Source organism: Heptranchias perlo, chromosome 1, assembly GCF_035084215.1.
Source record: "Heptranchias perlo isolate sHepPer1 chromosome 1, sHepPer1.hap1, whole genome shotgun sequence".
NCBI classification, from domain to species: domain Eukaryota; kingdom Metazoa; phylum Chordata; class Chondrichthyes; order Hexanchiformes; family Hexanchidae; genus Heptranchias; species Heptranchias perlo.
Window position 1 is genome coordinate 57,949,617 of NC_090325.1, and position 26,588 is coordinate 57,976,204.

A 26,588-nucleotide genomic window follows, 5' to 3' on the forward strand; every position below is an offset into this window, starting at 1 on the left:
GTGACATGAACCCAAGATCCCGGTTGAGGGAAATAGGTCCTTCCTATCCACTCTATCTAGTCCCCTCATAATTTTATAGACCTCAATTAAATCACCCCTCAGCTTCCTCTGTTCCATTGAAAACAACCCCAGCCTATCCAATCTTTTCTCGCAGCTAAAATTCTCCAGTTCTGGCAACATCCTCGTAAATCTCCTTTGTACCCTCTCTAGTGCAATCCCATCTTTCCTGTAATGTGGTAACCAGAACTATACGCAGTACTCAAGCTGTGGCCTAACTAGTGTTTTATACAGTTCGAGCATAACCTCCCTGCTCTTATGTTCCATGCCTTGGCAAATAAAGGAAAGTATTACATATGCCTTCTTAATCACCTTATCTATCTGTCCTTCTACCTTCAGGGATCTGTAGACATCACTCCAAGATCCCTCTGTTCCTCTACACCTCTCAGTATCCTCCCATTTATTGTGTATTCCCATGCCTTGTTTGCCCTCCCCAAATGCATTACCTCACACTTCTCCAGATTGAATTCCATTTGCCACTTTTCTGCCCATCTGACTGGTCCATTGATATCTTCCTGCAGTCTGCAGCTTTCTTCCTCACTAGCAACCACATAACAGCCAGCCGATCTGATACCTCCCTTTTTACACCATTGCCGAAAGTTAAAATTACCCCTATGGTTTGATGTCATTCTATAAGCATATAGAAAATTGTTTGACAATACAGTGATGTGCTTTCAGTAAACTTTCAGGGCCTTGTTCGTTCTTCAGAGCTTTAAAATCATTCCTAGTCCAGTTTAGCTTTTCCTGAACCTGCTTTATCCCAGAATCCACTCACGTCCTGAAGTTTGGTCAGTTCTGGTCTCATATCTCACCGTTTTCACCTCAGCCCAGTTTAGGTTTCTTCACAGAAGAATTGAAAAGTAAGAAATTAAGATTGAAGAGTTTTGTAAGTAAAATTGCAGTTGATATAAAGGCTATGTTGTTTTTGCTATACCAAGCCCCTTAGGCTTTGAAAGCTGACAAATGAACATATTACTGAACCACAGCGATAACATCTACATTTGCTGTGGGTTTGAAAGTAGGTTTTGAATTCTGACTCTGCAAATTGTATCATCCACATTAGGCTTTCACTTTCTGTTCTCTGTCTATTTGGGCGCAACTATATTATCTGTCAGCTTCTATTTAGTTTGATGCTAGAAGCTTGACACAAAGAAGACTGTTCATGTTATGATGATCTTGCACTTAAAAATAGCTTGGTACAGTGCATTTAATTTGCATGATTCATTCAGCCTATTTTCACTTTGTAATAACTGTCACATTGCATGGCAGCATGTTGACTGTCACTGTTATATCATGCACTCTCATTTTAATGCTGTTCTTGTCTGGAAAAAAATGTCACATAAAAACAACATGACTGGCTTTCTCACTAAGTTGCACAGTTACCTTTGGAGATATTAATAGATTCCACTCTGATTTGAGATCAAAGTCATAAATCACTTGGATGTTCTGAGTTTAGTGCAAAAATGCCCAAGCCTGGGGGAGAGGTGGAATTCCAACACTGTTGTGACGGGATGTTTGCAATTTGCGAAAGCTAGATCCAATGAATTTCCATCCCATTTAAGTTTTTTTTTAAAAATCCCAACCCAAGGTTGGGAGAGTGAGCTTCTAAACCCCTCTTCCCCGCCCCCCCCCCCCCTCCACCATGTCTAGGTAGCAGTTTGAGGGCATGTCTGGGCTACCCCACGGATTCCACCCAGCTTGCTCTTCTTAGGTCCAGAGGTTCCTATGCCTGCTCTCAGCAGGCATACTTTCCATTCTGGACCTTAAGTGGGACCTGCATTGGAGAAGGCAAAGAGTGGGGGAGATTTAGATATAGGGACACAATCAGAAAGTGAACTTTGAAGCACAGCAAAGCAGAGTAGGACTGGTGAGGCTAACCAGATGGTTGCGAGGCAGCATAAGGAGGCACATCTGACAAATTGAGGTTGTGACTCTGAAGCACTTCGAGGCAAAGGAAGACTCTTGAGGCATATCTGGTGGCCAGCAGGTGCTTTCTTGAAAACGTGAGAGGAAATTATCCTCATTGCCCCTAGGGATTACTCAGTTCCCAGGCTCAGTGAAGAAGAAAGAGATGGAGACCTGTTCGGTCAGATCTCTGCCCTCGCAATGTTGCCCTACGATTTCCTGGGCTTACCCAAAATGGTAGAACTGGGCCTGCACCTACAGTAGGTGCAGGCCCAATGTAAGAATGTTAATGAAGCAGGATGGGGCATTCCCAGCCTCCCACTTCAGTTAACTCTTCTGCTCGTTTGGTGCCCAAGCAGAAAAAAGCTTGGTTGTGTGGGGCATGTGCTGTGACCCACCACAGACTGAAGCATCCATGTGGGTCCTGGGAGCACCCCAAAGATACAGAAGGAAAAGTCAGTCTTTTATTACATGACTTTTCCCCTCCTTAAAAATCTGTCCAATAGCAGCCATAAGGCTGTGATACCAGCGGCCAGGTGCGTAACTGCAGGACTGGGAAACATGGATTGATATTCCTGGAACCTGTTCTGAGAGTGCACCGGGACTGTGGAAAAGACCTCAGCTAGGAAAACTGTAGGTAACCCTCCCCTCACACGCAGGGCTCCTAAGATGACTGAAGCTCTGAGTCATATATATTCGGAAACACTGGGTAATCAGCATAAGGAATCCGAGGCCCACCAGGCCTATGTTAGTCTTGGCTGGCTGCCGTGAAACATGGGAATGTTCCAGGCCTTTGTTTGTTGCTTCTCCATGCAACGTGACTGAGATTAAGAATTCAGTGTAGTGGGAATAAAACCTGTGCCTCTGCTCCTGAGGTGCTGCATGTTGGTGTTCCAACATGTTCTGTCACTGCTTAATTCACCCTTTACATTTCATAGTGAGAAAAAATATATTCTGCACATAATGCCTATTTACAATGCATAGTCATTGCATGTACTGTCATTGACTCTTCTCCACACTCAACCTCTTGAGTGGATAAGCCCAAGCAACTAAACACAGGTAAAGTTAAAGGTCTTTGAAATTATTTCAGACCATCAAAGGTAGTCCACTGAAAACCCTGGGATATTAATTCAGCTTTATAGCTGACACAATCTAGGTCTGAACAGTTGTATTCCTTAGGTGACTCATCTGTTGTACCAGCATTGTAATGTAGAGCACTTCATTATTTATGTTCACCCTTACTGTGGCAACTTTTAATACCTAACCAATTACTTCTCCATATTTAGCCTTGATTTTTTTGAGAAAAAAACAATCAACATATCATAAACTGCTCTTGCTTGAGACTATATTCTGCATATCTACTATTCAGGGAAAGAACATCGATGCATTTGAACGTTTGGAGAAGTGCAACAGGATGATTCCAGGACTTAGGGTTCTATGTTATTTACAGAGTCACAGAATTGAACTTGTTTTATTTTATACCTCTTAATTTTGTACTTGCATCCTCTACATCTCTGTTAACAGTCAAAGTTAAATAATATGTTAACATCTGTTTTATCCATGTCTTTCTTAATATTAAAATTTTAGTCATGTCCCCTCTCCACCTTATTTTCTACCATGAAAGAAATTTAAATTTTGAGTCTTTTTCATAATTTAGAGTTTTAAGTCCCAGAGTTATACTACTTGCTTCACACTGACCATTGAAAATATCCAATCACATCCAAATCCTTTTCTAATTCCATCTTTACTAATAGACACTTCTTCGCTGTGTTGTTTTTATATTTTAGGTTGCATTTCTACCCACCCTGTTTATTTGGGTTACCAGTATATAAGCAGGTTCGGTATGTCTGCTGCTGGCCCTTGCAAAGTTTTTCGTCTGAAGTTCCATTATGAGAAAGAACACCGGGCCAGAATTCACCAAATGCTTGCCCACGTTTAAAGTCATTCATTGCATCTAGGTGATCCTTGAGTTTGAACACGTAGTGTTTACTGGATCTTTGGATGCCATTTGAGACTGGTGGGCACCATGTGGAATATCTGTTTTTATTTTACTCTATTTGATTTAACCTGTTGCTTCACTTTTAAAATCAGTTTGAGTAGGCCAACATTCTGCTGGAATACCAGTGGTATCGTTCACTTAAGGGGAGGAGAGCTTGATCATTTCCCCATGGGGTCAAGTTCATCTGGCTCCATGTCAGTACTGATCTACACAAAATAGGACACCTTCGTGGTGTGCACATTTCATCTTTTCTAGTATGCATTACTATGTATTTATTCACATTATAATCCAGTGTTGTCCAATAAAACATAAGAACAGGAGTAGGCCATTCAGCCCCTCGAGCCTGTTCTGCCATTCAGTTAGATCATGGCTGATGTGTACCTCAATTCCATTTACTCATCTCTGATCCACATCCCTTGATACTCATACCTAATAAAAATCTGTCGATCTCAGTCTTGAAAATTACAATTGACCCAGCAGTGACAGCCTTTTAGGGGAGAGAATTCCAGATTTCCACTACCCTTTGTGTGAAAAGGTGATTTCACTCCTGGCTTAGCTCTAATTTTAAGATTGTGACACCTTGTTCTGGATTCCAGAGGAAATTGGTTCTCTGTATATACTCTATCAAATCCGTTTATTATCTTAAACACTTCAATTAGATCACCCACCAACCTTCGAAACTCAAAGGAATACAATCCAAGTTTATGCAACCTGTCCTCATAATTTAACCCTTTAAGCCTCCGTATAATTTTTTTTAATCCACGCTGTACCCCTCCAAGTCCATTATTTCTTTCCTGAGGTGCGGTGCCCAGAACTCAACGCAATACTCCAGATTGGGTCTGACCAAGGCTCTGTACAACTGAAGCATAACTTCCTCCTTTTTGTATTCCAACCCTCTTGAGATAAAGGCAAACATTCCATGAGCCTTTTTGCTTACTTTTTGTACCCGTGCACTAGCTTTTACTAATGTGTGTACCTGGACACCCAAATCCCTTTGCTCCTCCTCGGTTTCTAGTCTCTTGCATTAAGAAAATATTCTGATTTGTCTTTCTTGGAACCAAAGTGGATTATTTCACACTTCCCCACATTGAACTTCAGAAAATTGCTGACTAGCCACAGGTGTAGCTACAGCAACACTGTTTTAGCCACATGCACCAATTTTAGTAGAAAACGCCTTACGTACACCCACACAATACAGGTAAATGTATATCATGTGTATATTTACTTAACGAACACAAGAACATAAGATATAAAAACAGAAAATGCTGGAGAAGCTCAGCAAGTCAAGCAGCATCTGTGGAGAAAGAAACTTAGGCCTCTCGAGCCTGCTCTGCCATTCAGTAAGATGATGGCTGATCGTCTACCTCAACTCCACTTTCCTGCCCTATTCCCATATCCCTTGATTCTCTTAGTGTCCAAAAATCTATTGATCTCAATCTTGAATATACTCTACGACTGAGCATCCACGGCCCTCTGGGGTAGAGAATTCCAAAGATTCACAACTCTGAGTGAAGAAATTTTTCCTCATCTCGATCCTAAATGGCCGACCTCTTGAGACAATGACCCCTAGTTTTAGACTCTCTAGCCAGGAGAAACATCTTCTCAGCATCCAACCTGTCAAGCCCTCCAAGAATTTTATGCGTTTCAATGAGATTACCTCTCATTCTTCTAAACTCCAGAGAATGTAGACCCATTTTACCCAATCTCTCCTCATAGAATAATTCTCTCATCCCAGGAATCAATCTTGTGAACCTTCATTGCACCAACTCTAAGGCAAGTGTATCCTTCCTTATATAAGGAGACCAAAACTGTACATAGTACTCCACGTGTGATCTCACCAGAGCCTATATCATTTCAGCAAGACCTCCTTACTCTTATACTCCAACCCCCTTGCAATAAAGGATAACATACCATTTGTCTTCCTAATTGCTTGTTGTACCTGCATGTTAACTTTGCGATTGGTGTACAAGGCCACCCAAATCCCTCTGAATACCAACTTTTCTTAGTCTCTCACTTTGTAAAAAAAAATTCTGCTTCTCTATTCTCCCTACCAAAGTGGATAATTTCATATTTCCCCACGTTATACTCCATCTGCCACCTCACCCACTCACTTAACCTGTCTATATCCCTTTGCAGCCTCTTTGTATCCTCCTCACAGTTCATTTTCCCATCTAGCTTTGTATCGTCAGCAAACTTGGATGCATTACACTCGGTCCCTTCTTCTAAGTCATTGATATACATTGTAAACAGCTGAGGCCCAAGTTCTGATCCTTGCGGCACCCCACTAGTTCCAACCTGAAAATGACGCATTTATTCCTGCTCTCTGTTTTCTGTCCGTTAACCAATCCTCAATCCACGCTAATATATTATCCCCAATCCCATGAGCCCTAATCTTGTGTAACAACCTCTTGTGTGGCACCTTATCGAATGCCTTTTGAAAATCCAAATATACTACATCCACTGGTTTCCCCTTATCTACCCTGCGAGTGACACCCTCAAAAAAAAAAATTCGAATTGAAATCGTGTTTGACAAATCTCTTTCATAAAACAGTGTTGACTCTGCCTAATCATATTATTTTCAAATGCCCTGTTACTGCATCCTTAATAATAGATTCTACCACCATTCAGTAACTAAGGAAGTAAAGCACCCACAATGATCAAAAAGCACTCACACTCGCTTTTCATCTTAGCATTTTACCAACAAATGTACAAAAAGGTTAAAGCACGCATGCATACACCATACAAATATGAGTGTTGAGATCGCATGCCCAATGATGGTGTCTGTTACTCACTTTTATTTACTAGTCAGAAATGCAATTAGCCGCATCTGTATTCTCAATTATCCACATGTGGTTAGTGGCTAATGTATTGGACAACACTGTCATAATCCAACTGCCATTCTTGAGCTGATCAACTTAATAGGTCCAGATTCCTTTCAATAGTTTTAGTTTTTTCTTGTACTCATCATCTTGCCAGATAACTCAATATTTTCTGGAGATTCAGAACAGACCTCTGTGGAACTTCACTAGTCATTGTTCCACTGGACTAAGACTTTTCACTTAGCTTTCTATAATCATAGAATCTTACAGCACAGAAGGAGGCCATTCAGCCCATCATGCCTGTGCTAGCTCTTTGAAATTAGCTATTTTGTCCTTAAACATGTTTAAAAGCTCACATTTGGAGCTTTTTTAAACATCTCATCAATGTTATATCAATTATCAGTCTGACAAAGGGGATATTTTAAGTTTTGATCATGTCTTTTTCTTTCACCAGCTTTCTCCCTTCAACTATTCTCTTTAGGGCACTTCCTATACTCCCCCAGATGGCCACAGACAATGAGAGTGAGGGCATTACAACCAAGCCTGATTCTGTCCTTACCTGACATCCACATGCATTTCCAGCAGGGGTATCCGGTTAGCGATTGGGTTTGGGAGCCCTGGTTGATTTTCTCCTTTATCCAAGAAGTTGTGGTCAATTAAAGCAGTACCCCAGTTGATATCAGCTAACTCAGCTCCGAATCTGGGATTTCTGTTGGCTTGACAACTCATCCATTCACTGAATAAACTCACTGAGCCACTGAGGACTGAGGAGCCAGAAAGAAGATTTTTTTCTTTTGCACCTCCTTTTTGGCCCTCTGCAAATCGGTTGCAAATGTAAATCTGTTTTTTTTTCTTTTTTTCCACAGTGAATGCCACAATTCCTCCGATCGAATCAAAGTAAGAGTGTGGGATGAGGATGATGACATTAAGTCACGTGTTAAACAGAGGCTAAAACGGGAATCTGATGATTTCTTGGGACAAACTATAATTGAGGTTCGGACGCTAAGTGGCGAAATGGATGTCTGGTATAATCTGGGTAAGTGAAAGAAGAGTTTTGGCTAATTTGTGAAAAGGGGTAAATTTTCACAAACCAATTCCAAACATTTCAACCACCCATCAAAATGCTAAATAATTAATGTTGGAGTGGGAACTTCAATACCACCTCTCAGTAGCTTGATGTCACACAGAAATATTTGAAACAATGTGGACAGGATGACATGGTGGTGCAGCACTATGAAGTACCAATTAGAATTGGAAACATTCACTCCCTTCACCACCGGCGCACAGTGGCTGCAGTGTGTGCCATCCACAGGATGCACTGCAGCAACTCGCCAAAGCTTCTTCAACAGCACCTCCCAAACCCGCGACCTCTACCACCTAGAAGGACAAGAGCAGCAGGCACATGGGAACAACACCACCTGCACGTTCCCCTCCAAGTTACACACCATCCCGACTTGGAAATATATCGCCGTTCCTTCATCGTCGCTGGGTCAAAATCCTGGAACTCCCTTCCTAACAGTACTGTGGGAGAACCGTCACCACACGGACTGCAGCGGTTCAAGAAGGCAGCTCACCACCACCTTCTCATGGGCAATTAGGGATGGGCAATAAATGCCGGCCTCGCCAGCGACGCCCACATCCCATGAACGAATAAAAAAAAAAGAATGCTGTAGGAATGGGAGAAATGGAGATTAAACCCCTGGCACTGAACTGATTGAGGGGTAGTCAGTGGAAGCTCAATGCTCTTCAGAGGGCAACCGTAAGTCAGGGAAGTCATTAGGCCGCTGTCGCATGTCTGCTTAGAGAAGAATTGGCAACGGCCAGAGAGCAGGTTACCTGCCTGCCCTTGTTGGCATAGGTGGTGCTTGGCCTAGTTGGAAAAGTGGAAGTATCTAATGACCTCAAACTAAAAAAAATGATTGTTAATGAAGTGTGACCAATTGCAAAATGTATCATTTTGTCTTTAAGACAAATATCTTAAAGTCCCACACGTCTGGTTAGAAAATAATTTTGTTTAGAATGCCGCTCTCCCATTTGATTTCATGAGCAAAGTGAGGACATGCCTCCAACTGGTGGAAAATGTTTTGCATGTGCTCCCAACATTTGTTTGATATTGGATATTTGGAGAGGCTGTAACACAGTAGTATCATAGCATGGTACAGCACAGGAGGAAGCCATTTGGTCCTTCGTGCCTGTGCCAAGTCTTTGAAAGAGCTATCCAATTAGTCCCACTCCCCTGCTCTTTCCCCATTGCCCTGTAAATTTTTTCCATTCAAGTATTTATCCAATTCCCTTTTGAAAGTTACTACTGAATCTGCTTCCACCACCCTTTCAGGCAGTGGATTCTAGATCATAACAACTCGCTGTAAGAAAAAAATATTTCCTCAAGTCGCCCCTGGTTCTTTTGCCACTCACCTTAAATCTGTGACCTCTGGTTACCAACCCTTCTGCCACTGGAAACAATTTCTCCTTATTCACTCTATCAAAACCATTCATGATTTTGAACACCTCTATCAAATCTCCCCTTCACCTCCTCTGTTATAAGGAGAACAACCCGAGCTTCTCCAGTCTCTCCACATAACTGAAGTCCCTCATCCCTGGCACCATTCTATTAAATCTTTTCTGCATTCTCTCTAAGACCTTGACTTCCTTCCTAAAGTGTGCTGCTCAGAATTGAACACAATACTCCAGCTGAGGCCTAACCAGTGTTTTATAAAGGTTTAGCATAACTTGCTCTTGTAATCTGTGCCTCTATTAATGAAGCCCATGAACCCATATGCGTTTTTAACAGTCTTCTCAACTTGTCCTGCCACCTTCAAAGATTTGTGTATGTGCACCCCCAAGTCTCTCTGTTGCTGCACCCCCTTTAAAATTGTACCATTTAGTTTATATTGCCTCTCCTCATCCTACCAAAATGCATCACTTCATACTTCTCTGCGTTAAATTTCACCTGCCTTGTGTCTGCCCATTTCACCAGTCTGTCTGTCTTCCTGAAGTCTGTTACTATCCTCCACATTGTTTATTACGTTTCCGAGTGTCGTGTCATCTGCAAAGTCCAGGTCATCAATATATATCAAAAGGAGCAGTGGTCCTAATACCGACCCCTGAGGAACACCACTGCATACTTGTTCGCCATTACCCTCTGCTTTCTGTCCCTTAGCCAATTTTATATCCATGTTGCCACTGTCCCTTTACAACCATGGGCTTTAATTTTGCTAACAAGTCTATTATGTGGTACTTTATTCAATATCTTTTGAAAATCCATAAACACATCAACCGCACTACCTTCATCAATCCTCTCCGTTACTTCATCAAAGAACTCAATCAAGTTAGTCAAACACGATTTTCCTTCAACAAATCCTTGCTGACTTTCATTTTATTAGCACATACTTTTCCAAGTGCCATATAATTTTGTCCTGGATTATTGTATCTCATAGTTTCCCCATGTTTTTTTCCTAATCAGCCCCATCCTTCCTTTGACTACCTTTTTACTATTTATATGTTTATAAAAGACTTTTGGGTTCCCTTTTATGTTAGCCGCTAATCTATTCTCATACTCTCCCTCTGTCCCTTTTATTTCCTTTTTTAGATCTCCTCTGTGCTTTCTGTATTCAATCTGGTTCTCTACTGTATTATAAATCTTACATTTGTCATAAGCCTCTTTTTTTTTTCTGTTCCATTTTAAGCTCTATCTCTAGTCATTCAGGGAGCTGTATGCAGGTGCGCGATATGTTGGTGGTGCAGGTGACCTCCTCTGCCACCTCGAGCCGCCCTTCTTGGTGGCAGAGGCAGGCCGCTTCCTCCCGCCCACTGGGGGGAAGATCTCTGTCCTCCCCCTCCACCTCACCCCATCCAATAATACTTGGAGTGAGGCATCATTAAACCTGGGAGCAGCCTTCCCCCTGGGCTGCTCCATGCTGTAATTTTTCCTATTTCCTGCAGCATCAGTCAGTGGAGGACTGCCCTTTTAAATAGGGTTCCTCCAGCTGACAGTCTATACTGCGCCTGCGCGGCTTTCCAGCGCGAAACCCGGAAACACAGGTAAGTGGATCCAATTAGCCTGCGATTCCGTGCGGAGCACCCCGATTTCACTGGACGCGTTACCCATGCGTCCAGTCGACCCCCCGTTGCGAACTCGCCGCCCTCCTAATATCGGGCCCTTTGTGTCCTCACCTTGCTTTTCCACCTATCTTTGTGTCATCAGCAAATTTGGCCAAAAGGCACTCTGTTCCTTCATCCAAGTCATTGATATATATTGTAAATAGTTGAGGCCCCAGCACTGAGCCCTGCAGCACCCCACTAGTTACAGATTGCCATTTTGAAAATGATCCTTTTATCCCAACTCTTTGTTTTCTGTTAGTTAGCCAATCCTCTATCCTTGCCAGTATATTACCCCCAACACCATGAGCTGTTATCTTGTGCAGTAATCTTTTATGTGACACCTTATTGAATGCCTTTTGGAAATCCAAATATACTGCATCCATTGGTTCCCCTTTCTCCAGCCTGCCCGTTACTTCCTCAAAGAACTCCAATAAATTTGTCAGACACTATTTTCCCCTTCATAAAACCATGTTGACTCTCCTTAATTGTATTATGAGTCTCCAAATGTCCTGCTACTACTTCCTTAATAATGGATTCTAGCATTTTCCCAATGACAGATGTTAGGCTAACTGGTCTATAGTTACCTGCTTTCTGTCTCACTCCCTTCTTGAATAGGGGTGTTACGTTTGCGGTTTTCCAATCCGTTGGGACCTTTCCAGAATCTAGTGAATTCTGGAAGAATACAACCAATGCATCCACTATCTCTGTGGCCACTTCCTTTAAGATCATCGGATGCAAGCCATCAGGTCCAGGGGACTTGTCAGCCTTTAGATCCATTAGTTTATCTAGTACTTTTTCTCTACTGATAGTGATTGTTTTTAGTTCCTCCCTCCCCTTTGCCCCTTGATTTTCTGCTATTGCTGGTATATTATTAGTGTCTTCTACTGTGAAGACAGATACAAAATATCTGTTCAATTCCTCTGCCGTTTCCTTGTTTTCTATTATTATTTCCCCAGTCTCATCCTCTTAGGGACCAATGTTTACTTTAGCTACCCTCTTCCTTTTTATATACTTGTAGAAATCTCTTAAATAAAATTGCTGAAGTTACTGTGGGTTTTACCTGAAGAGAAAAGTCCCTTAGTTGTCAAAATTGGAATGAGTATTGCCTGCAAAATTCAGGATTGTGAGGATATCTTGCTACCTTTTGCACGTTGAAGCTTCGTCGGCTGTCGGCTGTCAGCTGTGGCTCAGTGGTAATACTCTTCCTCTGAGTAACTCTGGTTGCTGTGCTTCCCTGCGATTACACTAGTAACCACACTTCAAAAGTAATTAATTGGCTGTTAGCACTTTGAGATGTTCTGAGGTCATGAAAGGCACTATATAAATGCAAGTTCTTTCTCATTCTAATAGCTAAGATAAATGAAAACATTGTTTAACTTTGTTGAAATCTGCGGTGCTCCATGAATTCCCTTGTTTGGTTGCAAACTTCACTGTTATAGTACATGCTCATGATAATTTCAAATACTAATACTAAAGATACTAATTCTCTTTTTAGTGTGTAGTTCTTCCACATGCGTGTGCGTGCACAAGGGAAGATTAACAAAGATTCTCATTCAGGACACAAAATAGTCTGTAAATAGCGTAATTGGTGACCGCAGGAAAAGGTGTTCTTCCTCCAGGAGCAGAAGCAAAAATATCCAGGAAAGTCTCTCGTGCTGCTATCCCAGCTGCTTCAGATAGCTTAAGAATACCATTGCTAGAAGTGTAAGATGTCATGGTGCGCATTGGAGCTGCCTCTTGGCACCTACCTCTTGACAGATGTCTCATTCCTCAAGCAGGAAAAAGTGTGCCGGTAGTTAAAACCTGTGCAGCCAGGTTATATGGGCCATATCCACAGGGTTCCTGCAAAACATGCAGCACCACCTTATATACATAAACACGTATGTGACACAGCATGCCTATGCCTTTGCAGGAACACCAGTGTTCCGAGCGTTAAAGCAAACTGTAGTACACAGTTGTGTATGACCAGTGTAGCCTGGGTGGCATGAATGCGATATTATTTAATGCACTTCGTATTTGCAGGCCAGGTAAGTATAACAATGATATTAATTGCTTTGAGAGAGAAAATAACTTGATCCCATATGACTGGGCTTGCACCAATCCAGGTTCTCGAAGAAAATAAATATGTTCTAACTGCACTGTGGATACTAGTATTCTCGGTACTTTTGTAAGTATTAAATTATGTCTGTTCCAGTGTGCTTCCAGAATGCAATGAAATAATTTATGTAAAGAATCCAAACCTTATAGAATGTCAGTCTGCAAGTTCCCTATCCCCCTCATTTTTGTGTCCTGTTTAATTGAGCCTTGTTCCTAACAAATTATCCCTCTATTTTATCTCATTTTTTATGTAAACGTACTTTAAATATGCACAGAGTAGGTTTAATTTAGCATCCAGTGTCTCTACAAAAACATGTCAAAACACGCAATCCACTTGCATCATTTTTGAAGCATTATTATTACTTGAAATAGTTTTTATGCAGAAGTAGCATGTTTTGTGTCAAGTGGTAACACCAGTACTTGTACGGAGGTTCACTCTTGTGTGTGAACTAATGGAGAGTGACTAGGGAAGGGGAAATTATGTTCATAAACTATCCAACCGCTATTATTAATGACTCGAGTGATAGAAATGTCTATTTGTTCATTGGTTTCATTTTTATTTTATCAGTATATTTCACTCTGGAACTACCAGTCAATGATTGCACAAGATAAGAGTCTCCAATTTAATTAGCTATACAAGCTTAGTTTTACATTAGTGCATTATTAGCCAATCAGAGAATCTGATGTGTCACTAGGTGATATTGTGATGATGTGTCTAAATGAGATCATTACTTTACCCTACAGAATTGTCATATAATTCTAATAGTTATTTCCATCTCGGATCCAGATAAAGCAAACAGATAACAATTCTGATGAAATATGGTTACTGAAAAATATGTGTAGCAGAGCCAGTGCAATAGTGCAACGCTTTGGAGTTGCACTTTCTTGAAACCACAATATGCCATCCATTGCATCGCAGAATGTGGGTTTATATCTCTGATGTTCCACATGCTTAATTATTTTTCTAAGCAGTAATTCCATAGAAATGCCATGCAGGTGTCAGGTTAAAATTTAGAAGCCTTTTTCCTTGTTGTGCTGGAACTGATAAACGATTAATGTTAAATACATGGCTGTGTGCTGAATCCTATATAAGATGTAAAATGAATCCCCTTGACAGTTTTCTATCAAAAATAATTGATTTAGAGTCTTATGAAATGCAGCAATAAGACATGTTGTGAAAAAGTGGTACTGAAGAGTGAAACTGAAAAGTAGTAATCGAAAGTGACTGTTCTGCTTCGTTTGCCGCCTTTAATAGAAATTATTTTTAGGGCAGATGGATAAAGGAGCATCATTTTACTTGTAAATCTTAAAGGAAATGAAAACCTGTCTGCTGCTAACCATCTCAGAAAAGTGGTTCAAAGTGTAAGTTATTGTGATAGGCATCTTTGTAGGTTTTAGAGACATAAGCAGAAAATGGTTAACACAGGTATCATGGGTAGGTGAAGTTGAGAAGGGTTAGTATATGCAGATAATCAGGTAGTCCAACTGAATTTTTCTGTCACAGTAGACAGGAGATACATTCTTGACTAAAACCAGTTATAAAAGGGATGAACTGTGTACAGTTTTGGTCTCCTAACCTAAGGAAGGATATACTTGCCTCAGAGGCAGTGCATTGAAGGTTCACTAGATTGATTCCTGGGATAAGGGTTGGCCAATGAGGAGAAATTGTGTAGAATGGGGCTATGCTGTCTGGAGTTTAGAAGAATGAGAGGTGATCTCATTGAAATGTATAAGAATCTAAGAGGGCTTGACAGGGTAGATGCTGAGAGGCTGTTTCCTCTGGCTAGAGAGTCTAGAGCTAGGGGGCATAGTCGCAGGATAAGGGGTTGGCCATTTAAGACTGGGATGAGGAGGAATTTCGTCACTCAGAGGGTTATGAATCTTTGGAATTCTCTACCCCAGCGGGCTGTGGATGCTGAGTCGTTCAGTATATTCAAGACTGAGATAGATAGATTTTTGGACTCCAGGGGAATCAAGGGATATGGAGATCGGGCGGGAAAGTGGAGTTGAGGCTGAAAATCACTCATGGTCTTAGTGAATGGTGGAGCAGGCTCGAGGGGCCATATGGCCAACTCCTGCTCCTATTTCTTATGTTCTTATGAGCTTGGTTGAACAGTAAGATGAACAACCTTGAAAATTACAGATAGGGGTGGGGCCCAGTTGCAGCTTTAGTTTCATTCTGAAACAGTCATGAAGACAAAGGCCTGTCAGGTGACATGGATTGTTTACTAGTGAGTATCAATGTTGGAGCATCCTAGTGGCCTGCGGGCAACCCAGACTGAAGACACTGGACATCAAGCTCGGTATTTGAAGTCCGTCCAATGGGATGCTTGTAAGTATAGAGACTTAAATCACGTGCTTGCTTACTATGATTGATGTACAAGATAAGACAGAAGCTGTATCTTATATTAATAACTATTAAAGTTGCTGAAATTAGACTCTCAAACCTATTAATACAATAAGGCAGATGCTAAATCTTGCAATCTTAATTGCCATAAGACTCCTATTCGTAACAGAATCTTTGAACATCCGACAGCCCTTGGTTTGAATCAACTCGTTCAACATTTTGCACCAACATGTCAATGTATTCCATTTCAGATAAAACAGATTTATGTCTTAGAAAACTTATCCAGACAAATTTGCACGTCGGATGTAAGAATACTAAATTCTGTACAATGCCCCCAAAATGTAAGGAATATTTGTATCCCTCAATTTTAATACGTAACCTATTTTAGTTGAAGGGCTTCAGCTAAACCCTTCCCGCCCTTTCACCAGCATGTGCACATTGGAGATTTGGATGGTGATTTACTATTCACATCCAGGGTTTCGGATTTCTAAATTAACTCACCTTGGACTGTCCCACATCACCTCAGCCAGAAAGCTATTGATTGTTAACAAAGCCAAGTCTGTTTCCAGCAGAACTATGGTGCAACGCTAAGTCAAGTGCAGTTTAACTCTCTCTGGTCAGAGGTGTTGGACACAGCGATGCCTTAACTAACACCATTTTATTTAGCACATTTCTGATTATAGGATTATTCCTATCACAAGATTAAGTGTTGATGATTACAGCAAAAGTAGAATACTTGATTTAATCAACAAAGATGGATCATCGTAAGCACAACAACAACTTACATTTAGATAGCACCTTTAATGTAGTAAAACGTCCCAAGGCACTTCATAGGAGCGTTATCAAACAAAATTTGACAACAAGCCATGTAAGGAGATATTAGGACAGGTGACCAAAAGCTTGGTCAAAGAGGTAGGTTTTAAGGAGCGTCTTAAAGGAGGAGAGAGAAGTGGAAAGGCGGAGAGGTTTAGGGCGGAATTCCAGAGCTTTAGGGCCTAGGCAGCTGAAGGCATGGCCGCCAATGGTAGAGCGATTAAAATCGGGGATACGCAAGAGGCAGAGCTCTCGGAGGGTTGAGGGACTGGAGGAGGTTATAGAGATAGGGAGGGGCAAGGCCACAGAGGGATTTGAAAACAAGGATGAAAATTTTAAAATCGAGGCATTTCCAGACAGGGAGCAAATGTAGATCAGCACAGGGGTGATGGGTGAAGGGAACTTGGTGCGAGTTAGGATACGGGCAGCAGAGATTTGGATGAGCTCAAGTTTATAGAGGGTGGAGGATGGGAGTCCGGCCAGGAGAGCATTGGGATAGTCGAGTCTGGAGGTATCCAAGGCCTCCTGAGGGTTTGAGCAGCAGATGAGCTGAGGCAGGGGTGTAGACGGACGATATTACGAAGATGGAAGTAGCCAGTCTTGGTGATGGAGCGGTTACGTGGTCGGAAGCTCATCTTAGGGTCAAATAGGATGCCATGGTTGCAAATTTAATTTAGTAAACACAACTGTAATTTAAGTATGTCACACTATCTCAGTTAGTCAGGATTCATTTATTAACAGTATAACAAAGTTCCATTTGAGGTTTAAGATTACAGTACAGACTTAGAAAATTTAAGTTTATAGTCTGCATTTAATATATTCTTGCTAAGTTTCCAAAGCTGTTCCTTTGTCACGTGAGCATAAGATCGTACAACCTCTCCTTTCGTAGTAAGCTGGCTACTTTGGTGTCAGCGATTCTGCCCTCCTCTTGGATACTCTGGCTTATGTCTCTGGGGACATAGTAAACAAATTGTCACCTGTGCTCATTGTCTTCTTCAGTTGTCTTCTCTTCCTAGCTTTAACTAGTCTTGAACATAAATTCTCTGGCTGTCAAACTGTACATTTTTCTGTGCTTAGTAATTTAAGCTATTTAATTATTGTAAAACACTTTACAGCCTATACTGTTTTTGATATAAACACTTAACCTATCTTTATCATTCCTACTTTTCACTCTCAAACACTCGCTCAATTTTCAAAGACCTTTTTAAAAAGCTCTCTTCTTCAGAAAATGTATTTCCATCGAAATTCGGAATACAACACGGAAACAGAACATTCGGCCCAACCAGTCCGTGTTGGCATTTACCCTCCATGTAAGCAAATAATTCGAATCACATTTATCTACACTTTTCCCATATCCCTTCAACCCCTTTTCCTTCATTCACTTATCCAATCTAATCGTGAATGTTAACATTGTTTTTGCCTCAACCACTAATCTTGGAAGTATATTCCACAGCCTCTCAACTCACTGTGTGAAGACATTTCTCCTGCCCACTGCACTAAATCTCTTGCATATAAACTTGTATCAATTGCATTTAAACTTGTATGAATGGCCCCTTGCTCTTGGCCCCTCAACTACTAGAAACCATCTGCTTATATCTACCCTGACCCATCCTTTCATAATTTTAAATAATTCTATTATAGTACTCATAATATGCATTATTTTAACAAGAAAAAACCCTTATTTTCCAAGTCTTTGTATTTCCTCATATCTGGCAGCGTCCTAGTGAATCTACATTGTACCATCTTCCAAAGCCTCAATATCCTTCCAGTAGTGTGCAGCCAAATAATACATACAGGACTCTAACTGAGCCTTCTGAATTAAGCGAACGCTGTTGGACCTTCAATACCTTTTTTTTAAAAAATCAATTTTTCGAAATTGAAACCGAACAACTAGATGTCTGGGGGAAAAAATTGTACTCTTGTCAGTTGGATGATGCGCTCATTGAATTTTATAGACAAACAAATGCCTGGAACTGCTGTTGCACACATGGATAATGTTAATCAGACAGCTAAGTTGTTAAGCAGTTGCCTGTGGACATGTATGGTTGAGGATTCAGAACAGATCTAGCAGCTCAAAACTGGACATCCATGAGGCGCTGTGGGCCATCAGCAGCAGTAGAATTGTATTCCAGCACAATCTGTAACGTCATGGCCCTGCATATTCCTCACTCTACCATTACCAACAAGCCAGGGGATCAACCCTGGTTCAATGAGGAGTGTAGAAGAGCGTGCCAGGAGCAGCACCAGGTGTACCTAAAAATGAGGTGCCAACCTGGTGAAGCTACAACTCAGGACTACATGCATGCTAAACAGTGGAAGCAGCATGCTATAGACAGAGCTAAGCGATTCCACAACCAACGGATCAGATCAAAGCTATGCAATCCTGCCACATCCAGTCGTGAATGGTAGTGGACAATTAAACAACTAACGGGAGGAGGAGGCTCCGTGAACATCCCCATCCTCAATGATGACAGAGTCCAGCACGTGAGTGCAAAAGACAAGGCTGAAGCTTTTGCAACCGTCTTCAGCCAGAAGTGCCGAGTGAATGATCCATCTCGGCCTCTGCCCGATATCTCCACCATCACAGAAGCAGTCTTCTGCCAATTCGATTCACTCCACGTGATATCAAGGAATGGCTGAGTACAAAGGCTATGGGCCCCGACAACATCCCGGCTGTAGTGCTGAAGACTTGTGCTCCAGAACTAGCAGTTCCAGTACAGCTACAACATTGGCATCTACCCGACAATGTGGCAAATTGCCCAGGTATATCTTGTCCTCAAAAAGGACAAATCCAATCTGGCCAATTATTGCCCCATCAGTCTACTCTCAATCATCAGCAAAGTGATGGAAAGTGTCATCGACAGTGCCATCAAGCGGCACTTAATAACCAATAACCTGCTCACCGATGCTCAGTTTGGGTTCTGCCAGGACCACTCGGCTCTAGACCTCATTACAGCCTTGGTCCAAACATGGACAAAAGAGCTGAATTCCAGAGGTGAGGTGAGAGTAACTGCCCTTGACCGAGTGTGGCATCAAGGAGCCCTAGTAAAATTGAAGTCAATGGAAATCGGGGAAAACTCTCCAGTGGCTGGAGTCACACCTAGCACAAAGGAAGATGGTAGTGGTTGTTGGAGGCCAATCATCTCTGTCCCAGCACATTGCTGCAGGAGTTCCTAGGGCAGTGTTCTAGGCCCAACCATCTTCAGCTGCTTTATCAGTGACCTTTCCTCTATCATAAGGTCAGAAATGGAGATGTTTGCTGATGATTGCACAGTGTTCAGTTCTATTCGCAACCCCTCAGATAATGAAGCAGTCCGTGCCCGCATGCAGCAAGACCTGGACAACGTCCAGGCTTGGGCTGATAAGTGGCAAGTAACATTTGCGCCAGGCAATGACTATCTCCAACAAGAGAGAATCTAACCACCTTCCCTTGACATTCAATGGCATTACCATCGCCAAATCCCCCACCATCAACACCCTGGGGGTAACCATTGACCAGAAATTTAACTGGGCCAGCCACATAAATACTGTGGTGACAAGAGCAGGTCAGAGGCTGGGTATTCTGCGGCGAGTGACTCACCTCCTGACTCCCCAAAGCCTTTCCACCATCTACAAGGCACAAGTCAGGAGTGTGATGGAATACTCTCCACTTGCCTGGATGAGTGCAGCTCCAACACTCAAGAAGCTCGACACCATCCAGGACAAAGCAGCCTGCTTGATTGGCACCCCATCCACCACCCTAAACATTCGCTTCCTTCACCATCGGCGTAACGTGGCTGCTGTGTATACCACGTACAGGATGCACTGTAGAAAATCGCCAAGGCTTCTTCGACAGCACCTCCCAAAGCAGCGGACTCTACCACCTAGAAGGACAAGGGCAGCAGGCACATGGGAACAACACCACCTGCACGTTCCCCTCCAAGTCTCACACCATCCAACTTGGATATATATCGCCGTTCCTTCGTCGTCGCTGCGTCAAAATCCTGGAACTCCCTACCTAACAGCACTGTGGGGGAACCTTCACCACATGGACTGCAGCGGTTCAAGAAGGCGGCTCACCACCGCCTTCTCAAAGGCAATTAGGATGGGCAATAATTGCTGGCCTTGCCAGCGATGCCCACATCGTATGAACGAATTTTTAAAAATTCCAGTTTTTTTTTGCAGACCTCTAAGATATGTTCTTCGAATTACCCCGGCAGATGAAGGGACTATTTGGTGAGCAAATTGAAGCTGTGTTAGAAATTTTTAAGGTGAACCAGCAGAGCCAGTCTCAAAATGACACACGCAGGCAGATTTTCCTCTTTTGCGCTTGGGTGTAAATAATTGCCTGGTCAGAGTACATAAGGGAAAACGACGCGGAGGTTTGCACACCTGTCTTGCAGTCAGGTCAATTTTCAATTCATCAGTTATAAGGACTGGAAGTGTTAATGCCATGTAGAAATGTTATCCATAATGTATTATTCTGCTCCTAAATTGAGCTGCGTGCCTTTGAGATTTTTTTATTTTTTATTTATTCGTTCACGGGATGTGGGCGTTGCTGGCAAGGCCGGCATTTATTGCCCATCCCTAATTGCCCTCGAGAAGGTGGTGGTGAGCCGCCTTCTTGAACCGCTGCAGTCCGTGTGGTGACGGTTCTCCCACAGTGCTGTTAGGAAGGGAGTTCCAGGATTTTGACCCAGCGACAATGAAGGAACGGCGATATATTTCCAAGTCGGGATGGTGTGTGACTTGGAGGGGAACGTGCAGGTGGTGTTGTTCCCATGCGCCTGCTGCCCTTGTCCTTCTAGGTGGTAGAGGTCGCGGGTTTGGGAGGTGCTGTCGAAGAAGCCTTGGCGAGTTGCTGCAGTGCATCCTGTGGATGGTGCACACTGCAGCCACAGTGCGCCGGTGGTGAAGGGAGTGAATATTTAGGGTGGTGGATGTGGTGCCAATCAAGCGGGCTGCTTTATCTTGGATGGTGTCGAGCTTCTTGAGTGTTGTTGGAGCTGCACTCATCCAGGCAAGTGGAGAGTATTCCATCACACTCCTGACTTGTGCCTTGTAGATGGTGGAAAGGTTTTGCGGAGTCAGGAGGTGAGTCACTCGCCGCAGAATACCCAGCCTCTGACCTGCTCTCGTAGCCACAGTATTTATATGGCTGGTCCAGTTAAGTTTCTGGTCAATGGTGACCCCCAGGATGTTGATGGTGGGGGATTCGGCGATGGTAATGCCGTTGAATGTCAAGGGGAGGTGGTTAGACTCTCTCTTGTTGGAGATGGTCATTGCCTGGCACTTATCTGGCGCGAATGTTACTTGCCACTTATCAGCCCAAGCCTGGATGTTGTCCAGGTCTTGCTGCATGCAGGCTCGGACTGCTTCATTATCTGAGGGGTTGCGAATGGAACTGAACACTGTGCAGTCATCAGCGAACATCCCCATTTCTGACCTTATGATGGAGGGAAGGTCATTGATGAAGCAGCTGAAGATGGTTGGGCCGAGGACACTGCCCTGAGGAACTCCTGCAGCAATGCCCTGGGGCTGAGATGATTGGCCTCCAACAACCACTACCATCTTCCTTTGTTCTAGGTATGACTCCAGCTACTGGAGAGTTTTCCCCCTGATTCCCATTGACTTCAATTTTACCAGAGATCACAAAATCTATTTGGTGTTAAGTAATCAGAGCCTCGGATCAATCAGAATTTAATTACCCTACAAGCTCCAGTCCAGAATCCTTTGTTTTGTCCTATTTATAGCCAAAATATAGTTGACTTTTTGATATTTTAGTTTTTACACAGCTTGGAGGATTTGAAGGTGATTATCTTTCTAAGTTGATCTGTGCAATGTGGTGAACTATCTATTAATGGGAATGTCTGTGACGAACAAATGTCTTGAGCTCATTTGTTTCCTTTTCCAGAGAAAAGAACAGATAAATCTGCAGTCTCAGGTGCTATTCGACTGCAGATCAGTGTTGAAATCAAAGGTGAAGAGAAAGTCGCTCCTTATCACATCCAATATACGTGTCTGCATGAAGTAAGTTCAGTACATAAGAATGGGTGATTGAATGATAACAGAAACAAAATGTTACCAAATGCTAATTTTTTTCAAATAATTTGTGGTGTGTGCCATTATGAACATATACTAGAGAGTACTGGATGCCTATTGACATATTACATGGCAGTTATCCAGTCCAGAGCTTAAGATTTCATTAACTGAAAGAGTACAGCACAATCAATTTGATTATCAACTGAACCTTAAAATTGGACCTATAATATTGTTTATAAAATATGATTATTGGTAATTTTTTGAAAACAACAATAAGTTTGATGTTGTATTGATTGCTATGCATGTTATTTATATCACAGGATACCAGGTTATTTTTTTAGTAGTGAACTGAAGAAAAATACACCATCCTGCATATAATGTCATCATGTTGTGACATGAGAAATTGGAGGCAGGTCAGCAAGACATTTTGAAGATCATGTCTAATTCTCCAAGTCAAAACATGAGCAAAAAAGTGCACTAGAACATTGTCCGTCCACATCTGCGATCTAAGTTCACATCCAGCCTAGATTGATGGGATAGAAAATGTGTGTGTGTCTCTGTCTGTCTCTCTCTTGCTCGCGCTCTCTCTCTTCCCCCTCCCCACAACGGGTGTAGGTTCACAGCTCATATCTGCTCCTAACTTGCCTTTCTCACACCGAGAAGCTGTAAAGATAGCTAGTGTGGGAAATGAGAAGTTTTATACCAGTTGCACAGAGATTTTGTTTGGTGTTGAGGTACAGAGAGGGAGAGCTTTATTTTGCTTTGGACCATGTTGTACCTGATGTGGGACTGTTGGTTCTTGATACCAGGTGCCCAAACTGGAGAGACATTCCATTCCCAAGCACTGGTGTTGTTTATTTGAATGAGCACAAAATTCACCAAGCAGTATAAATTCAGAGAGAAAACTGAACTGACTTGAAAAATTGATTGAAAACCTCTGTGGTATGGTTCACCTAAAGTAATAGGATTGAGAATTTAAGCAATAATGAGCAGGGTGCATTTCCAAACAGAGGGTTGTATGTTTTGGTTTTATTGAAGTTGTTTCTTTCTATGATATTTTTTATTTTTGCTGCATAAGAATGGTGGGTTTAAGTTTCTCAGACTTTCAACCCAACTGTAAACAATTTTACAACACCAAGTTATAGTCCAACAATTTTATTTGAAAATCACAAGCTTTCGGAGGCTTCCTCCTTCCTCAGGTGAATGTGGAAATGAAATCCTCGAATCTTTCGCATTTATAAATCACAGAACAATACCTGGTGATTACAGATAGTCTTTCCAACTGCCCGTTGCCAAGGCAATCAAAGTGTTCAGACAGAGAGGTGTTACCTACAGGGCCACCGAATATACAAACAACCAAAAAAAAAACAGAGAGAGGCAGAAACATAGAAACATCCGGAAGGAAGAGATAGATCTTCCTTCCGGATGTTTCTATGTTTCTGCCTCCCTCTCTCTGTTTTTTTTTTGGTTGTTTGTATATTCGATGGCCCTGTAGATAACACCTCTCTGTCTGAACACTTTGATTGCCATGGCAACGGGCAGTTGGAAAGACTATCTGTAATCACCAGGTATTGTTCTGTGATTTATAAATGCGAAAGATTCGAGGATTTCATTTCCACATTCACCTGAGGAAGGAGGAAGCCTCCGAAAGCTTGTGATTTTCAAATAAAATTGTTGGACTATAACTTGGTGTTGTAAAATTATTTACAATTGTCAACCCCAGTCCATCACCGGCATCTCCGCATCATTTCAACCCAACAACATTTGAGGGAAACCTTTCACTTATTGTATTTGGGTTGTGAGGCTGTGGAGTTAGTGATTGAGGTTGAAGGAACGGAGAATAGAGGGATATGGGAACATCACGGACACATGAGGATTAGATTTTTCAAAAAAAGCTTCCATATTTGAAAGCTTATAGCATCAAAATGGCATTTAATTCATTTGACAGATGGTGTTCCAAATTACAAAATAATATATATATATAAACATGAGGTGGCAGGTACTCCTGCTATTGTTCTTTGAACCTCCTATGGTTTTCCAAATAATGGTTAATTCACAGTGGATTAGAAGTAAAATTAGCAGCTGTCCCGCTGGGCCAGTCAGTTTATCACGGGAGTGATTGTGCCCTATGTACCAGAAATTCCCAGGTTCAGTCTCATGTCTGTATTCAGTTAGCTGATCTTAATTGTGTTGGCAGTAGGAGTGCTACAGCCAACATCAGTGCCCAACAACAACAACAACTTGCATTTGTATAGCTTTAGCTAAAGGTCAGTAAGTTGAGATTTATCAAGGATGATTGCTGAAGCCTAGTTTTCAAATCCCCCAGCGATTCCCTGAAGTATTATCTGTTTAAAGTGAATAGATTTGTCTGTCGGTGCAATCCTCTCCCTGCTGCTGTGGCTGAATCTACCATAACCTCTGAAATTCATGAGCTTCATCACAGTATTTTCAACTGTACTCAGCCGAGGATTTTGGAGATACCTTCCTAGCAGGACTTCGGATTTCCATTATTGTCTCAGCATTGATTTGACATTGATAGCAAATGAGAGCTGACAGGTTTAGAGACCGTTTTCAATTGTCTCTCTTACATGATTGGTCAGTCCTTTTAAAGTGCTTCTCCTGTGCGGGAAAATATCTGGGCACATTTAACAATAGGAAGGAAAGGGGTACGGTGGACACCAACATGGGGAAATGGGAAGAGAATAAAGACGTTAAGATAGGGAACCAACTCCGTGGTTTAAGGGAATGTTTTTGAAAGCAGGGAAAGAGTTGTTCTGATGAAAGGTCATCGACCTGAAACATTTGCTCTATTTCTCTCTCCACAGATGCCCCCTGATCTGAGTGTTTTCCCACATTTTCTATCTTTATTTTAGATTTCCAGCATCTGCAGTATTTTGCTTTTGTTTGTGTGAGAGTGGTGGGAACTGGATGGAGAATTCCTCAGGGCAGGAGCATAATGGCTGAATGAATAACAGAAGGAGCAAGGAGAGAGAAGTCCAGTTTTAGAGAAGTCAAGATTCCATGCAAGAATGTAAAGTAGGAGGAAGTGAAGTGAGGCAAGGCCATGGAGAGATTGGAAAACCAGGATAAGAACTTGCAATCATGGGCAACAGAGGGCCAGCAGAGGTTGGAGATGATGGGGATGATGAGAATGTGGGGCAAAGTGCTTGTGATGACACGGGCTCTGGCACTTTGGATGAGTCCTGCCTTTGAGAAGTTGAATCTTGATGTGATGAAGGAATGGACAAGAGTTTTTGCAGCATAAGGGCAGAGATGGGTGTGAAGCCAGATAACATTGCAGATCAATAAGCTACCAGGCAAACATTTATTTTTAACTTTACCTCATGCAGATGGTGACGAGATTCAACATGTGTAAGAATGCAATTCAGAATGAGACAAATGTTTTATGTACCACTGAGCCGTATCTTTTTTCTCCTCCTGTATGGAAAAGGGAACATTATGGTGATCCACTTCAACTGTGGCAAAATAATGCAATCAAAACAACTTGAGAATGGCTTCATAGAACTTCACTAAATGTTATGGGTGCTGCAGTTACTTCTTTAAAAACTGTGCTTGCCGTCAACACTTGGGTACAAATGGAGAAGATGTGGTGTTCTGGATTAGTTGTTACGCTCATAAATGTTGCTTAATGCTAAGCCTATAATCATTCCTCTTTTGCAGAACCTTTTCCACTGTCTCACAGACCTTCAGAGTAGCGGTGTTGTGAAAATCCCAGATGCTAAAGGAGATGATGCATGGAAGGTTTACTTTGATGAGACTGCACAAGAAATAGTGGATGAGTTTGCAATGCGTTATGGAATAGAATCCATTTACCAGGCAATGACGTAAGTTTAAAACATAATTTTTAGGAAGACTAGTGATAATTTATCTGAGAAATAAAACCTGAGCATTTTTGATCATGACTAAACAGTGCAAGAAATGGAATAGGATTATAATGTAATGCATCTTAAATGAGATCTGGTGATTTAAGAGTCATGTTATGGTGTGTGTCTTCATGAGTGCAGTAGAGTGAGAAGTGAAATTAGCCCCGAACTTAACTCGGGGCAGGAACCGGCAGGCGGGTGCTGAGACAAGTGGCAAATCGTCCTGGCCCAGCAGTCTAAAATCCCAGGCCTTGTATGCATGTGCCCAGTCAGTTGCCCGCTTGAAACCAGCAGGAAACAGCAGCTAGCCAATGAGCTTGAGTGGAATTGTGCGGCAGGAGGCTGGCTCCAGGGATCAAAGTCGCTGGGAGGGCCTCACTATCAGCTGGGGGAGAGCCTGGGTCAGTGGAGGCCTAAACTTTCTACGTGGGTCTGGAGGAGCATTCATGCTCCTCCTTGCCATACAAGGAAAGTAAAAAAAATTTTATAAGACTCTTCATCCTACTTGGTTCAGATGGCGGGCCACAATGGCTTCTTTGTTCAGG

At 42.2% G+C, this 26,588-nt stretch overlaps 1 protein-coding gene across 3 annotated transcripts in view; it reads left to right on the forward strand.

Moving 5' to 3' along the window:
• Positions 1–26,588, forward strand: part of LOC137322543 (protein unc-13 homolog B-like) — a 554,720-nt gene that overhangs the window by 404,682 nt on the left and 123,450 nt on the right. For all 3 annotated transcript variants that reach the window (XM_067985478.1, XM_067985470.1, XM_067985475.1), the window contains 3 exons: positions 7,647–7,816; positions 22,032–22,147; positions 25,841–26,004. In XM_067985478.1, the coding sequence (XP_067841579.1) occupies positions 7,647–7,816; positions 22,032–22,147; positions 25,841–26,004 (450 nt within the window). The remainder of the gene's footprint in view (positions 1–7,646; positions 7,817–22,031; positions 22,148–25,840; positions 26,005–26,588) is intronic.